An 18,008-nucleotide genomic window follows, 5' to 3' on the forward strand; every position below is an offset into this window, starting at 1 on the left:
TTGTCATTTGTCCTTACAATTTTCCAAAATATAAATGCATAGTCTATAATTTTGAGGTTTTAAAGTTTAAATGTTCAAATAAAGCAAAACGAGGTGTGATAAAAAATATTAAGAGGGGGAGGGGGGGGAGGACTGATAATGCTCTTGGAAACTTCAGACTTGATAGTTATTAAAAGTTAATAGGCAACAATACAATGTTGCCCGAATATTTGTGGTTTTTTAACTCTTTTGTCATTGAAATAACAGATTCGCATATCATTAAGTGAAGCTTTTTCTCAATTAAATTTCAACCAATCGGGATTCAGGAGGAGACAAGTTTAATTAGGCCAAACTAGTCTTCTAGCTACTTTCCACCTAAAACATCCTTGCACAGATAGTTGCTGAGTAGATGTGTGCGATATCTTCTTGACATGATGAATGTGATGGCAAGCTACCAAGTTTGCCTCAAAGATAAGTAGGTTTGGCACAGATAAAGGTGTGTCTGAAGATGCATTTAGTTTTTCGCTTGATAACCTAATCCTCTTTGAGAATAAAGGCTGCCTGTAGTGAAACATCATTACATCTTGAACAGTTACACTAATTTTGCAAGGGTACAGGTGAAAAAAAACAACATCCACAACAATTAAGCATACCACACCCACACCATTCACAGACTTCAGACTCTTCCTTGCACAAGTTACATGCTTTGTTATATACTTTCTTATCAAAGTATATCCATGTTACAGAACTACAACCATCCCGAGAATACTTGAGATATTTCCGTTGAAGAGTTCCACCATTAGAATAGCCTATTTCAACTTTCATGAATCCGTTGTTGGGGTTTATACTAATACCAATCGATCCCCACTATACAGATAACTTGTATTTGAACACAATTCAACTCCAATCAATAATCTAAATATTTCCTACAACCAAGCTAACATGCCCAACTCGCAAAACAACTATTAACAATAGATAATAATGTAAAACAGTAAAAGCAAACCACAACACAAAGATATACCGTGGTTCGGCCAATGGTGTCTATTTCCACAAGAGCTAGTCCTTTATAAAGTGAGAAGAAAGATTACAATCACTCCTTGCAGTCTCTCACCTTACTAGATCACTCTTCTCTCTTTACAGGGTTGTATCTCTGTAAAGGTTATCTCTCAATCTTAATAGCTTTCAAGATTGGGTTTCTCTCTATGTTCTTGTGTATTTTCGTGTCTCTTATGAGTGTAAGGTTTTGCCAAAAACCCTAACCCTTATTGCAAACTCGCAGTCCACAAAAATAAAATTCTCCGAGAAATAGGCAGGGAGCGGGGCGCGCCTCGGGCAAGACCAAGTCAAGCGCGGGTCGCTGAAGGTACTAGAGGTCGACCAAGGCATGTGCGCGGGTCGCGCTATGGCTTATGCACGCAAGCATAACACATTTTCTCCTCATGTAAGGGATAATGCTAATAATCTCCCCCTCCCGAACAGTGAGGGGGGATACCTCCATGCAATTTCCAAATCAACAGGAGGAGTCTGCTACTATTCCAGCGGTAGCACAACAAACATCAAACTTACCTTTTGGTAAGACTTTGGTCATCATATCCGACCCGTTCTTGTCGGTATGGATCTTCTCGATACACAAATGCTTGTCTTCGAGTACTTCTCTAATCCAATGATAACGCACGTGTATGTGCTTGGATCTAGAATGAAAACTCAGATTCTTGCTCAAATGGATGGCGCTCTGACTGTCACATAGAACTACAAATTGTTTCTGCTTTAGCCCTAGTTCGTCGAAGAACATCTTCATCCATAGCATCTCTTTGCAACATTCAATGGCTGCAATATACTCGACTTCTGTAGTGAAGAGGGAAACACACTTTTGCAACTTTAATTGCCAAGAAACTGCTCCCCCTGCAAAAGTAACCAGATAACCGGAGGTGGACTTCATCCAGTCAACATCACTTGCCATGTCTGCATCAGTGTAGCCTTCAAGTAAGGGCTTACTTCCACCAAAGCACAAACACGATTTGGAAGTGCCCTTAAGATATCTCAATATCCACTTAACACCTTCCCAATGCTCCCTCCCCGGATTTGACAGAAATCGGCTTACAACACCAACGGCGAAACCAATATCCGGTCTTGTACACACCATTGCGTACATCAAGCTGCCCACTACGGATGCATAAGGAATATTTTCCATCTGACTCTACTCATGCTCACCCTTTGGACACATCTTTTTGGTCATGCAGAACTGGCCACCAAGCGGACAACTGACTGGCTTCGCTTGATCCATGTTGAATCTTTTCAACACCTTCTCAATGTAGCTTTCTTGAGAAAGCCACAATTTCCCACTCTTTCTATCACGAGTGATTCGCATCCCATGTATCTGCTTTTGACCCAAATCCTTCATTTCAAAGGACTTACTCAAGTCTTTCTTTAGCTTGGACATCTTGTTGATGCTTGGGTCAACTATCAACATATCATCCACATACAACAAGAGCACTATGAAATCCCCATCTAGAAATCTCTGAACAAACACACAAAGATCGGAAGCAAACTTCTTATATCCTTGCTTCACCATAAAGGAATCAAACTTTACGTACCACTGTCTCGGTGCTTGCTTCAACCCATACAATCTCTTTATCAGCTTGCATACTTGGTGCTCCTTGCCTTTGACCTCAAACCCTTCTAGCTGGTCCATGTAGACATCTTCTTCAAGGTCTCCATGAAGAAAAGTTGTCTTAACATTTAGCTGGTCAACCTCTAGGTTCATACTTGCGGTCATACCCAATACCGCCCGGATAGAAGTCATCTTCACTACAGAAGAGAAAATCTCATCAAAGTTAATCCCTTTTCTTTGACCGAATCCCTTCACAATAAGACGAGATTTGTGCCTTGGGTGAAGATTGTTCTCCACATGCTTGACTTTGTATATCCACTTATTCTTGATAATTTTTCGTCCTTGCGGTTTCTCAACTAACTAATAAGTGTGATTCTTATGCAAAGAATCCATCTCGTCATGCATGGCCTTCAACCACTTTTCTTTATCTGTACCTTCAAGTGCCTCTTGATAGTACATAGGTTCTCCACCATTCGATAGCAGCACGTACGTATGTGGTGGATACCTAGTTGAAGCTAGTCTCTCTCTGTTTGAGAGACTTGCCCCATCTGCTGGTGCCTCAGGAGGATGCACTTCTGCTTGCTCTGGTGGTGGTTCATGCATCTCATCTGTATCTTCTATACCAATAGGTTCTATCCCATCATGAGCAATATGATTCTCATTATGAGCTTCAAATCCATGGTTATCTGCATTCTCAATGCCTTCTGCACGTTCTACAGTAGGAACTTTTGGTTTTGAATTAACAAGATCATTAGTGAAAGCCTGTAGCTTTTCACCCTCTTCAAAGTCTGCTATGGTTTGGTCTTCCAGGAACACAACATCTCGACTTCGGATTACCTTCTTGTTAATTGGATCATAGAGTTTGTAACCAAACTTTTCATCTCCATAACCCAGAAAAATGCACTGCTTGGCTTTGTCATCAAGCTTAGATTTCTCATCCTTCGAAATATGCACAAATGCCTTGCACCCAAATACCCTAAAGTATCCATAATCAACATCTCTGCCTGACCATACTCTCTCTGGATAATCACTATTCAGAGACTTTGACGGCGATAGGTTGATCACATGCACGGTTGTATGCATTGCTTCTACCCAATAGGTTCTAGATAGCTTAGAGTGAGATAACATTCATCTCATCCTCTCTACAATGGTACGGTTCATTCTCTCTATTATTCCATTCTGTTGCAGTGTCTTGGGAACGGTCTGCTCATGACGAATCTCATAACTCTGGCAATACTCTTCAAACGGCCCAATGTACTCACCCCCATTATCTGAGCGAATACACTTCAACAACTTCTCAGTCTCTCTTTCCACCATGTTGTGGAATTTCTCAAACATGCCAAGTACTTCATCCTTGGTCTTCAGACTATAGGCCCATATCTTTCTTGACACATCATCAATGAAGGTCACGAAGTATAAAGCTCCCCCTTGGGACTTCACTTTTATAGGACCACATAAGTCTGTGTGCACTAGTTCAAGGACATTGTCCTTTTGGTGAGACGAGAATCTTTGGAAAGACACCCTGTGCTGCTTTCCTACCAAACAGTGAGTACATGTATTTAAATGTGTACCTTTAATGTCTGGCAATGCCTTTTGCTTAGCAAGAACTTCCATCCCTTTTATTCCCATATGACACAGTCTCTTGTGCCATAGTTCGAAGGAAGCTTCTTCTTCTGTCACATTCACTTCTACTTTACACAAACTAGCCTATGTTTTGTAAAGAGAGCAAGTTTTCTTTCCTCGATCTGGCTGCTACAATGGAACCTCTGCTCAGTTTCCATACCCCGTTACCAAACAAGTTTACAAAGCCATCGTCATCTAACTTCCCAGCCGAAATTAGACTTAGCCGAATGTCAGGGACATGTCTTACATCCTTGAGTGTCAAGGTGTAGCTGACATTGGTTTCTACATGAACATCTCCAATGCCTATAATCTTCGAGACACCACTGTTACCCATCTTCACTTTACCATATTCACCACAGCTGTAGGTAGTGAAGAATTCCCTGTGTGGTGTGACGTGATAGGATGCTCCTGTATCTATTACCCACTATGTATCCTGACATGAGGTACTAAGACAACACTTACCACAATATGACATAATTCCCACTAGGTCATCGACTAGTGCGGTAGTATCTCTGCCTGTGTTTCCGTTCCTCTGCACTATGTCTTCATGTACATAGTTATTCTTCTCATCCCTCTTCAATGTTCTGCACTCATATCTGAAGTGGCCCTTGGTAGCACAATAGTAACATTGCCTCTCTGCATTAGGAGTTCTAACTTCACCCCTAGATTTACTTCTGTCATCACCTCTAGAACGAGATGGTTTTCTGTATCTACCTCTCCCCCGTTTCTCTGTGACAATGATCTCTGAGCGAAAGGAGCTGCCTTTTAAACTCCTTCTAGTCTCCTCATTCAACAAAGACGTAGTAGCCATCTCCATGGTAACGATTCCATCCTTGGCTGCTCCGTGTAGAGAGACTGCTAATGTCTCCCAACTTTCGGGTAGAGAGCCTAATAGAAACAAAGCCTCAACTTCGTCTCCCAAATTAATCTTCATCAAATGCATTTGATTGATGGTATTCTATAATTCGTTAAGATGCTCAGACATTGAAGAACCTTCTTGGTACTTCTTGTCGGCAAACTTCTTAATGACCAGCACTTTGTTTCCACCCGACTTCCTCTCATAAAGGTCTTCGAGTTTCTTCCACAAGCCAAAAGTTGTAGTCTCTTGGGATACATGGTGAAAGGCACTGTTGTCAATCTACTGTCGAATGTACCCAATTGCTTTTCTGTCAATCTTGCTCCACTCAGCCGTAGCAACCGCTTCCGGTTTTTCTCCTCCATTCTCAATAGGTTGTGCCAAGTCCTTGTAATAAAGCAAGTCTTCCATCTTGGTTTTCCAAATGGTGTAGTTCTTTCTATTCAGACTCGTCATGCTAGTGTTCATAGAATGTTCCATTTCTACAAGTTATTTAAACTCAAATATTCTCTTAGAAATTTTGTCAAACACCTTCCGACCAAGATTTGGAGAACACCCTAGGCTAATCTAATCAAGGCTCCGATACCACTTGTTGGGCTTTATACCAATACTAATCGATCCCCACTACACAGATAACTTGTATTTGCACACAATTCAACTCCAATCAATAATCTAAATATTCCCTACAACCAAACTAACATGCCCAACTCTCTAAACAACTATTAACAACAGATAATAATGTAAAGCAGTAAAAGCAAACCACAACACAAAGATATATCGTGGTTCGGCCAATGGTTCTTACTTTCACAAGAGCTAGTCTTTTATAAAGTGGGAAGGAAGATTACAATCACTCCTTGCAGTCTCTCATCTTACTAGATCACTCCTATCTCTTTATAGGGTTGTATCTCTGTAAAGGTTATCTCTCAATCTTGATAGCTTTCAAGATTGGGTTTCTCTCTTTGTTCTTGTGTATTTTCGTGTCTCTTCTAAGTGTTAGATTTTGCCAAAAACCCCAACCCTTATTGCAAACTCGCGGTCCACAAAAATAGAATTCTCTGAAAAATAGGCATGGAAGCTGGAGCGGCCTCGCAAGACCAAGTTGAGTCTTGGGTCGCTTTGAAGGTACCGGAGAGGTCGACCAATGCATGAAGCGCTGGTCAGCCAAGCAAAGCATATTCTGAGCGCGGGTCATGCTCTGGCTTATGCACGCAAGCATAACACCTTTTCTCCTCATGTGAGGGATAACACCAACATCCGCAACACCAAGAACGAGGGCAATGAATACCAAAATACGGGCATGTTGAAGCGTAATGGCCCTCGTCATAGCATAGTTGACATACTTGATGATGTTTAACAACAAAATAATCATATATTTATTTTCTACAAAGATTATTATGCAAAACTATATTAGTTCGTTAAAGAGTGACGATACCATACCCAAATCAATCATAGGAAAAGCATAACCAGTAAACTAGGATAAACAAAATATGCATTTTTCAAATCTCATGCCAATTTGTGTATAGAAATTATACCCAAGACCATGACAATTATACATGAAGTGAAGAAGAGCACTAGTACTTTGATCTATAATAAGGTACATAGAAGAGAATTTATAGTATATATAGAGCAGACCTTATAGTTTGTATGAAATTATAGAGCACTAGTATTTTTGTTTGTCTGCTTTCAAGAGCAGCGAACCTTATCCCCCCATCACCTCCACCTCATTCTCTATTCTTCCACTCTCACCATTGTACCATCACCAGCAGTTGGTCCCACATTTCATTACAACTAACTAAAGCTAAACCTAAACGTACTTCCCTTTAGTTCTACTCCTTCTGGTACTTGTTTATCAGAAGAAGTCCCAAACCAAGTTGGGATGACCAGTGAAGATGAATATAATTGGTTTCTTCCATTTTGCAAATATTTCACTCATTATTATTTGCAATTTGTTAGTTAAGTTAGTTAAGAGAGAAATCACAGATATCTAACAACCAATAATTTGTGGATGTTACACTATCAGAATTACAACAAAAAGAAAAATGACATATATAAAATATCTATTCTTTTGGGTACAAATTACTCACCTTTGGAGCAGCCACAATTACAATTTGAGTTCCACCCATGATGCTAGGGTTTTTGATGTTAAGGTTTTTGGGTTTTTTTTTGGGAATTACTTAGCTAGGGTTTTTGGGGGGTTTTTTTTTTTATCACCGAAACGAAATTGTAATTTGGGGATCACGTCAGCATGTTTTTTATTTTTTGGAAAAAAAAAAAAAAAAAAATTAGAAACAGTGTTAGAGAAATTTGACAGAAGTTCCTAAATTGCAAAAAACAAACAAACTGTTTGGGGACCAAACTGTCAAAAAAAAAAAGTTTGGTCCCCAAACTCTCAAAAGATGTAAAGTTTGATACCTTTTTTAGTCATTTTTTGCAAAATAAATAATTGGGATGGAGGACTTCTTGTCCAGCAGCTTATGTCTTAGAACACTTGAGCACCTGCACTGCTTCATCGACTTCAGCAGCTAACAACTCGGGAGAATCCAACAACAAAAGTAATTCTGAGTTGTCCATCTCAAAAAGCATCCCAATCATCTTTTAAGCAAGATCAAACTGCAACTGCATAAGCATCTTCACATTAGAAAGAAAGCTTATAAACCTCAAGCAGAAATTAAAACTTCTGTACAATGTTACCTTTATCTTTTCGGAATTATGCATAAAAAAAATCACGACTGGAACAAGAGTATATTAAGATAGAAAATGGGTCCAAGTGAGGCGATTTTAAGGCAACCAGGTGTCACTTACAACTCAACTCCCTTGATCGTGTGTGCCAATTTGTTGCTGTTTCTAGTAACTTTGGCGCTCGTAGGTTGGTCTTATCTATTTCTTCTTAAAGGTTTTAGCTATTTCGGGTAGGTTTTTCAGTTCAGACAATCGAAGGGTCTCTGTTTATGTTTCTTTGAACCTATGGACGGATCATCTTCTTCTCAAGCACCGAGAGATGGAGCTCCCATGTCTTGGAGTGCTCTTTTTTCAAATTCTAACTCTATAAGGAATACCACTGCACTCAAAGTTTTTAATCCTGAGAGAACACTTGGTTTCTCTGAGATACCTATTGATCTCATCCAAGAAGGTGTAGAAGCATGGAAAGATATAATTGTAGGTTTTTTCTTGGATAAAAGGCTGTCCTTTCCTCATGTCAAAAATGTTTTAGAGAGAACCTAGAAGTTGAAAGGTAATATGGAGATTACCTCGGACAAGGAGCTGTTCTATATAACATTCTCAGTTGTTGAGGATAGGCAAAAGGTTTTAGATGATGGCCCTGTATTCATAGCAGGTAGAATATTTGTTCTTCGACCTTGGTCCGAGGAGATTGAAGCACAAAGAAACAAGATTTCCAATGTACCTATTTGGGTAAAACTTTCAAATGTTCCGAAGGAATTGTGGACTCTTAATGCTTTATCTTACTTAGCTAGCTTAATAGCACGACCCTTGTGTATGGATGAAGCTATAACAGAGAAGCAGAGGTTTGTTAGGTTTTAATCCGATACCAATTGAAAACCACCCCACCCACTACACAGATAACTCGTACTAGGATCAATAACAACTCCAGACAAAGATCTAAACTTTCACTACAACCAACCTAACATGCCCAACTCTCTAAACAACTATTAACAACAGATAATAATGCAAAGAAGTAAAAACATACCACAACACAAAGATATACCGTGGTTTGGCCAATGGTGTCTACTTCCATAAGAGCTAATCCTTTTATAAAGTGGGAAGGAAGATTACAATTACTCCTTTCTGTCTCTCACCTTACTAGATCACTCCTCTCTCTTTACAGGCTTGTCTCTCTGTAAAGGTTATCTCTCAATCTTGATTGCTTTCAAGATTGGGTTTTCTCCCTCTTGTGTTGCCTTGGTTCGTGTTGCTTAGGTTTTCCAAAACCTTGTTTCTGTTTTTATAGTAACCCGCAATCTCGCGGTTACTTTAGCAACCAGAAACTACGAAAATAGACATGGGCGCGGGCGCGCCTTGGGCAAGGCCAATGTCGAGCGTGCATGCCCTCAATGTATTGTAAGTTGTTCATGGCTAGGGCGCGGGCGCGCCTTGGGCAAGACACATCTGAGCGTGCGCGTGCTTAGACCCCTTCACGCAAATAGAACTGATTTCTCTTTCTTCCTCATGTGAGGGATAACTCCAACAATCTCCCCCTCCCAAACATTAAGGGGAAGATACCTCCATGCAATCTCCAAATCAATAGGAGGAGTCTGCTACCATTCCGGCGGTAGCACAGCAAACATCAAACTTACTTTTTGTTAAGACTTTGGTCATCATATCCAACCCGTTCTTGTCAGTATGGATCTTCTCAATACACAAATGGTTATCTTCGAGTACTTCTCTAATCCAATGATAACGCACATGTATGTGCTTGGATCTAGAATGAAAACTCGGATTCTTGCTCAAATTGATGGTGCTCTGACTGTCACATAGAACTACAAATTGTTTATGCTTTAGCCTTAGTTCATCGAAGAACCTCTTCATCCATAGCATCTCTTTGCAATACTCAGTGGCTGCAATATACTCGGCTTCTGTAGTGGAGAGGGCAACACACTTTTGCAACTTAGATTTCCAAGAAACTGCTCCCCCTGTAAAAGTAACCAGATAACCGGAGATGGACTTTATCGAGTCAACGTCACTTGCCATGTCTGCATTAGTGTAGCCTTCAAGTAAGGGCTTATTTCCACCAAAACACAAACACGATTTGGAAGTGCCCTTGAGATATCTCAATATCCACTTAACACCTTCCCAATACTCCTTACCCAGATTTGACAGAAATCTGCTTACAACACCAACGGCGAAAATAATATCCGGTCTTGTACACACCATTGCATATATCAAGCTGCCCACTGTGGATGCATAAGAATCTTTTCCATCTGACTCTGCTCATGCTCACCCTTTGGACACATCTCTTTGGTCATGCGGAACTGGCCACCAAGCGGACAACTGACTGGCTTCGCTTGATCCATGTTGAATCTCTTCAACACCTTCTCAATGTAGCTTTCTTGGTAAAGCCACAACTTCCTACTCTTTCTGTCACGAGTGATCCACATCCCAAGTATCTACTTTACTTGACCCAAATCCTTCATCTCAAAGGACTTACTTAAGTCTTTCTTCAACTTGGATATTTTGTTGATGTTCGGGCCAACAATCAACATGTCATCCATATACAACAAGAGCACTATGAAATCCCCATCTAGAAATTTCTGAACAAACACACAATGATTGGAAGCAGACTTCTTGTATCCTTACTTCACCATAAAGGAATCAAACTTTATGTGCCACTGCCTTGGTGCTTGCTTCCACCCATACAAGTTCCTTATCAGCTTGCACACTAGGTGCTCCTTGCCTTTGACCTCAAACCCTTCTGGCTGGTCCATGTAAACATCTTCTTCAAGGTCTCCATAAAGAAAAGCTGTCTTGACATCTAGTTGCTCAACCTCTAGGTTCAAACTTGCGGTCATACCCAATACCACTCGGATAGAAGTCATCTTGACTACAGGAGAGAAAATCTCATCAAAGTCAATACCTTTCCTTTGACCAAATCCCTTCACAACAAGGATAGATTTGTGTCTTGGGTATGGATTATTCTCCTCATGCTTGACTTTGTAGATCCACTTATTCTTGAAATTTTTTCTTCCTTCCGATTTCTCAACTAACTCATAAGTGTGATTCTTATGCTAAGAATTCATCTCATCATGCATGGCCTTCAACCACTTCTCTTTGTCTGTACCTTCAAGTGCCTCTTGATAGTACATAGGTTCTCCACCATCAGATAGTAAAACATATGTATGTGGTGGATACCTGGTTGAAGCTTGTCTCTCTATGTCTGACCTCCTTGCCCCATCTGCTGGTGCCTCATGAGGATGCACTTCTGCTTGCTCTGGTGGTGGTTCATGCAATTCATCCGCATCTTCTATATCAATAGGTTCTATCCCATCATGAGTAATAGGATTCTCATCATGAGGTTCAAGCTCATGGTTCTCTGCATTCTCAATTCCTTATGCACATTCCACAATAGGAACTTCTGGTTCTGAATCAACAAGATTATTAGTGAAAGCTTGTAGCTTCTCACCCTCCTCGAAATCTGCTATGGTTTGGTCTTCCAAGAACACAACATCTCGACTTCGGATTACCTTCTTGTTAATCGGATCATAGAGTTTGTAGCCAAACTTCTTATCCCTATAACCCAGAAAAATGCACTACTTGGCTTTGTCATCAAGCTTGGATCTCTCATCCTTCAGAATATACACAAATGCCCTGCACCCAAATACCCTCAAGTATCCATAATCAATATCTCTGCCTGACCATACTCTCTCTGGATAATCACTATTTAAAGGCTTCGACGGCAATAAGTTAATCACATGTACGGCTGTGCGCATTGCTTCTACCCAGTAGCTTCTAGGTAGCTTAGAGTGAGACAACATGCATCTCATCCTCTCTACAATGGTATGATTTATTCTCTTGGCTATACCATTATGTTGCGATGTCTTGGGAACGGTCTGCTCATGACAAATCCCATGACTCTGGCAATACTCTTCAAACGGCCCAATGTACTCACCCCCATTATCTGAGCGAATACACTTCAACAACTTCCCAGTCTCTCTTTCCACCATGCTATGGAATTTCTCAAACACGCCAAATACTTCATCCTTGGTCTTCAAACTATATACCCATACCTTTCTCGATGCATCATCAATAAAGGTCACGAAGTATAAAACTCTCCCATGGGGCTTTACTTTTATAAGAGCACATAAATCTGTGTGCACTAGTTCAAGGACATTGTCCTTTCTGTGAAACAGGAATCTTTGGAAAGACACCCTGTGTTGCTTTCCTACCAAACAATGAGTACATCTATTGAAATGTGTACCTTTGATGTCTGGCAAGGCCTTTTGCTTAGCAAGAACTTCCATCCTTTTTTCACCCATATGACATAGTCTCTTGTGCCACAGTTAGGAGGAAGCTTCTTCTTCTGCCACATTTACTTATGCTTTACACAAATTAGCCTATGTTGTGTAAAGAGAGCAAGTTTTTTTCTCTTTGGCTGCTACAATAGAACCTCTGCTCAGTTTTCATACCCCGTTGCCAAACGAGTTTACAAAGCCATCATCATCTAACTTCCCAGTGGAAATTAGGCTTAGTCGAATGTCAGGGATATGCCTTACATCTTTGAGTGTCAAGGTGTATCCGACATTGGTTTCTATGTGAACATTTCCCAATGCCTGCAATCTTCGAGACTCCACTGTTACCTATCTTCACTTCACCATATTCACCACAGTTGTAGGTAGTGAAAAATCCCCTGTGCGGTGTGACGTGATAGGATGCTCCTATATCTATCACCCACTCTGTATCCTGGCATGATGTACTAAGATAGCACTCACCACAATCTGACATAATTCCCACTAAACCATCATCGACTAGTGCAGTAGTATCTCTGCCTGAGTTTCCGTTCCTCTTTACCATGTCTTCATGTACACAGTTATTTTCTCATCCTTCTTCAGTGTTCTGCACTAATACCTGAAGTGACCCTTGGTGGCACAGTAGTAGCATTGCCTCTCTGCCTTAGAAGTTTTAGCTTCACCCCTAGATTTGCTTATGTCATCACCTCTAGAATGAGATGGTTTTCTGCTTCTACCTCTCCCCCAGTTTCTCTGTGACAAGGATCTCTGAAGAGGAGCTGCTTTTTGAACTCCTTCTAGTCTCCTCATTCAACAAAGACGCGGTAGTCATTTCCATGGAAATGATTCCATCCTTAGCTGATCCGTGTAGAGAAACTGCTAACGTCTCCCAACTTTTGAGTATAAAGTTTAATAGAAACAAAGCCTAAACTTCGTCTCCCATATTAATCTTCATAAAATGCAACTGATTGATGGTATTCTGTACTTCATTAAGATGCTCATACATTGAATAACCTTCTTGGTACTTCATGTTGGCAAACTTCTTAACGAGCATCACTTTGTTTCCGCCCGACTTCCTCTCATTGAGGTCTTTTAGTTTCTTCCACAAGCCAAAAGCTGTAGTCTCTTGGGATACATGGTGAAAAACATTATCATCAATCCATTGTCGAATGTACCCAATTGCTTTTCTGTCAAGCTTGCTCCACTCAGCCGCAGCAACCGATTTCGGTTTTTCTCCTCCATTTTTAATGGGTTGTGCCAAGTCCTTGCAGTAGAGCAAGTATTCCATCTTGGCTTTCCAAATGGTGTAGTTCTTCCTATTTAGACTCGTCATGCGAGTGCTCACAGAATGGTCCATCTCTACAAGTTATTTAAAATCAAATCGTCTCTCAGGAATTTTGTCAAACACCTTCCGACCAAGATTTGGAAAACACCCTAGGTTAATCTAACTTGACTCCGATACCACTTTTTGGGTTTTAATCCAATACCAATTGACCCCCACTACACAGATAACTCGTACTAGGATCAATAACAACTCCAGATAAAGATTTAAACTTTCATTACAACCAACCTAACATGCCCAACTCTCTAAACAACTATTAACAACAGATAATAATGCAAAGAAGTAAAAGCATACCAAAACACAAAGATATACCGTGGTTCGGCCAATGGTGCCTACTTCCACAAGAGCTAATCCTTTTATAAAGTGGGAAGGAAGATTACAATCACTCCTTTCTATCTCTCACCTTACTAGATCACTCCTCTCTCTTTACAGGCTTGTCTCTCTGTAAAGGTTATCTCTCAAACTTGATTGCTTTCAAGTTTGGGTTTTCTCTCTCTTGTGTTGCCTTGGTTCGTGTTGCTTAGGTTTTCCAAAACCTTGTTTCTGTTTTTATAGTAACCCGCAATCATGCGGTTACTGTAGCAACCAGAAACTATGAAAATAGACATGGGTGCGAGCGCGCCTTGGGCAAGGCCAATGTTGAGCGCGCACACCCTCAATATACTGTAAATTGTTCACGGCTAGGGCGCGGGCGCACCTTGGGCAAGACCAATCTGAGCGCTCGCTCGCTCAGACCCCTTCACGCAAACAGAACTAATTTCTCTTTCTTCCTCATGTGAGGGATAACTCCAACAAGGTTATCATATGCTAGACTATGCATTGTAATTATGGTTACTTTTGATTATCCTAGTTCCATTGACATTACAGTGGAAAGGAGAGAATTCCATGTGGAAGTTGAGTATACTTGAAAACCTTCTGCTTGTACAAAGTGCACAAGGTTTGGACATGTGGCAAACAGATGTATGAACACTTGCTCAATAGCTTGGGTTGCTAGGCAATGAGTAGAAGTGGGACAAACAAAGGACACTAAAGAAAACCGATCGGCTGAATTTCAGAGGAACGAGGAGGTACACAGGGCTGAACCAGTGGTGAATGAAGGTTTAAATGGTGGTAGTAATGACTTTGATTATGAATATGCACAAAGCCCTATTGAAGGACTAGAACTTGCACTATATGTGCTCGAGATAGCCCCTCCTTCAGTGGCTAGGATTGGTGAAACATCGATTCCTATAGGAAGGACACCGCAAGATACAGAGGAATGGTAAGAAGTCACTCACAGAAGAACTCTAGAAAATAATAGAATAGCTACGCAAGCTAGTCCGAGAAGCCATAATGGGAGAGGAAATGGAAGAACAAGTAGCCACAATGTAGCTAGTGCAGGGCAAAGGAGAAAGGATAGAATACAACAACAGGGGTCACATAGTGGATCTACTTCGCAAGAAACAAATCTGAAAAGCAACATACACAGAGTAACGGTTACACAACTTCTCAGAAAGGTGGATCCATGTCTCAGAGGGACTCTGGAAGTGCTCACAGTAGCTCTGGATTGCAATCAACTAGATTAGTAGTAAAGGGAAAACAACTTGCAAACTCTAACTACAGCTCTGAGAGACTATCTTTTCAAGTACTAGCGGACAGTGAGGAAGAGTTGGAAGATGATATATCAGAAGAAGACACTACTATATTCTTTCATGACCATGAAGAGCATGTCGAACCTGATCCCATTGTAGGCAGAGATCTAGTAGTTAAAGCCAAGACTAGATAACAAAGGAGAGTAGTGGAAGAAGCAGTTATTCCTACTACTTCAGGGAAAGGCAACTCTCCACAAGAGAGGAGACCAAGAGGAAGGCCTAAAGGCACTGGTAAGAACAACACCAAAGCCCAATCTAAATGGATATGACAAAACTCTGCGTATGGAATATAAGGGGTTTAAATGACCCTAAGAAAGCTAAAGAGGTAAATAAGTTTAGGATATCAAATAAGATTTGTCATTTGGGTTTGCTCGAAACTAAAGTGTCGGAAGCAAAGAGTGTCTTTATAAGCAATTTGTGTGCGCCAAGCTGGCATTTCATGAATAACTATGGATGTGATTCAAGTGGAAGGATCTGGTTATGTTGGGATACTAATTTTGTTAGGGTTACAAAACTGCAAGAGACATCCCAATTCATACATTGTGAGGTTAGATGCCTTCAGAAATCTATAACTCTCAACATCACTATAGTGTATGCTAGTAACACTGGGAGTGATAGAGTTGGACTATGGAGGGACTTCATTATTTTGCAATCTAGTGTGGATGGACCATGGTGTCTGTTAGGAGATTTCAATAATGTTTTGTTCTCTCATGAAAGAGTTGGGGGAGAAGCAGTGCATCCTAGGGAAACTTTACCTTTCTCAGAATGTCTCAATGCTGCTGGTCTATCTGATCTTAAATCTACAGGATGTTTCTTTACTTGGACCAATTACAGTGATGATTTAAGGAAATGGTCCAAAATTGATAGAGTCCTAGTAAATCACTTCTGGTTCAGTGTACTTCCTAGTTCTATGGTAGAGTTTCCAACATAGGGATTATCTGATCATTCCCATATACTCTTACATTTGATTGAAGTTGAGAAAAGGCACATTCCTTTTAGATTTTATAATTTTTGGGCACTGGATGATGACTATGAGTAGGTTGTAATGCAAGTATGGGATACTCAGCTATATGGTACTCCAATGTATATCTTAAGTCAGAAACTTGAGATTTTGAAATTGAAGTTAAGGAGTTAGGCCAGGGAACATTTGTCTAAGTTGCATCATAGAGTTGAAGCTGCTAGAGGAGAACTCAAAGATATTCAAATACATTTACAAACTTCATTTTCAAATGATCTTCTATGCTTTCAAGAGAGGGTTTCCAGAGTTTAGCTTTGCAAGTTGATTGAAATGGAGGAGGAGGATATAAAGCAAAGAGTTGAATGCGACTGGTTTGCTTTTGGGGACAGATGCAATGCTTTTTTCCACAATGCAATAAAAGAAAAAAGGAATAAAAATTTCATATGGAGTATACAAGACACAAGGGGTACAAAGCATGAAGGTAAGGAGCAGGTATCACAAGCTTTCATCGACTACTATACCAAACGGCTGGGTATTACTTCGGATAGTGTTTGTGACTCGGAGGTACTAGAGAACCTATCTTTTAGAGATGAGGTAGATTTAGTTACTGGTCAGAAGCCTGTAGAAGAGATAACTGATGCAGAGATCAAAGAGGCTCTCTTTTCCATGAATGATAACAAAGCCCCAGGGCCGGATGACTTTAATGCTTGTTTCTTAAATCTTCATGGAATACAGTGGCTGGAGATTTTATTCTTGCAATGAAATATGCTTTCTTTATGAATGTTATTCACAAAGGTACAAATTCTACTTTTCTATGCTTAGTTCCAAAGAAAACTAATCCTTCTAAGATAGATGAATTTAGACCTATAACTTGTTGTAATGTGATTTACAAGTGTATTTCTAAGGTGATTAGCAATAGGCTAAAGTCATATATTTCTGAGTTGATAGAACTTAACCAGTCCGCTTTCCTCCCTGGGAGAGATATTCAAGATAATCTCCTCCTTGCTCATGAGTTGATTAGAGGCTACAAAAGGAAACATGGTTCACATAGATGCTCTATAAAGATCGACATCCAAAATGCATATGATTCTATTAGTTGGGATGCTATACTCAAGGTTCTTAGAATACTCAGATTGCCTGACACTTTTATTAGTTCAATCAGCATGTGTTTCACTTCTCCTATGTTCTCTATCTTAGTTAATGGAGTGCCTCAAGGTTACTTTGAGGGCAAGAGGGGACTGAGACAAGGCGACCCCTTGTCCCCTTATCTTTTTGTGATGGTCATGGAAGTTTTGGGAGGACTTTTGAAGAATGGAATCTACTCAAAAGACATGAAGTACCACCCGAGATGCAAGAGGGTTAGAATCACACACTTAAGTTTCGCAGATGATGTTCTTTTGTTCTGTAAAGGACAAAGTGAGTCCATACATTTAGTGAAGAACCTTCTTGATAACTTTTCTCTTCTTACTGGGTTACAATTGAACTCCATGAAGACTACTTTACTCACAGGGAGTATCACGCATGAAAATGGCGAAGTTTTAGCAGGAACTCTTGGAGTTAACTTGGTGAATCCACCCGTGACTTGCTTAGGGTTACCTCTTACCTCATCCATACTAGGTGCAAGGGATTGTTTGTTGCTACTAGAGAAAGTTACTATTAGAATATCAAATTGGAAAAATAGATTTCTCACTTATGCAGGAAGACTACAATTGATTCAGTCTGTACTCTGTTCTTTTCATACCTATTGGGCAAAAACTTTTATACTACCAGTTGAAGTGATGGATAATGTGGCTAAACTATGCAATAGATTTTTATGGTCCGGTGCTGAAATGAAGAGAAAGATGCACAAGGCCAGTCATGAAACTCTCAGACTTGACAAAAGTGAAGGGGGTTTGAGCATAATTGATGCAAAAATGTGGAATAAAGTAGCATATTGTGGACTTGTGTTTAAAGTTGCTAGCAAGGAGGATACCTTGTGGACCAAGTGGGTGTGGGCTTACCAGCTTAGAGGTAAGTATTTCTGGACTATGAAGGTACTAGCTGATTGTT

At 40.3% G+C, this 18,008-nt stretch overlaps 1 protein-coding gene across 1 annotated transcript; it reads left to right on the forward strand.

Moving 5' to 3' along the window:
• Positions 1-15,260: 15,260 nt before the first annotated feature.
• Positions 15,261-15,932, forward strand: LOC147487087 (uncharacterized). The gene has a single exon (XM_086573934.1). It carries the CDS (start codon positions 15,261-15,263, stop codon positions 15,930-15,932), a length of 672 nt encoding a protein of 223 aa, XP_086430060.1.
• Positions 15,933-18,008: the final 2,076 nt, after the last annotated feature.

Source organism: Coptis chinensis, chromosome 7 (assembly GCF_015680905.1).
Source record: "Coptis chinensis isolate HL-2020 chromosome 7, ASM1568090v1, whole genome shotgun sequence".
NCBI lineage: Eukaryota > Viridiplantae > Streptophyta > Magnoliopsida > Ranunculales > Ranunculaceae > Coptis > Coptis chinensis.

Excerpts from the sequence above, each read along its gene's own strand:
- LOC147487087 (XM_086573934.1), top strand. The coding sequence starts at position 15,261 with ATGGATATGACAAAACTCTGCGTATGGAATATAAGGGGTTTAAATGAC.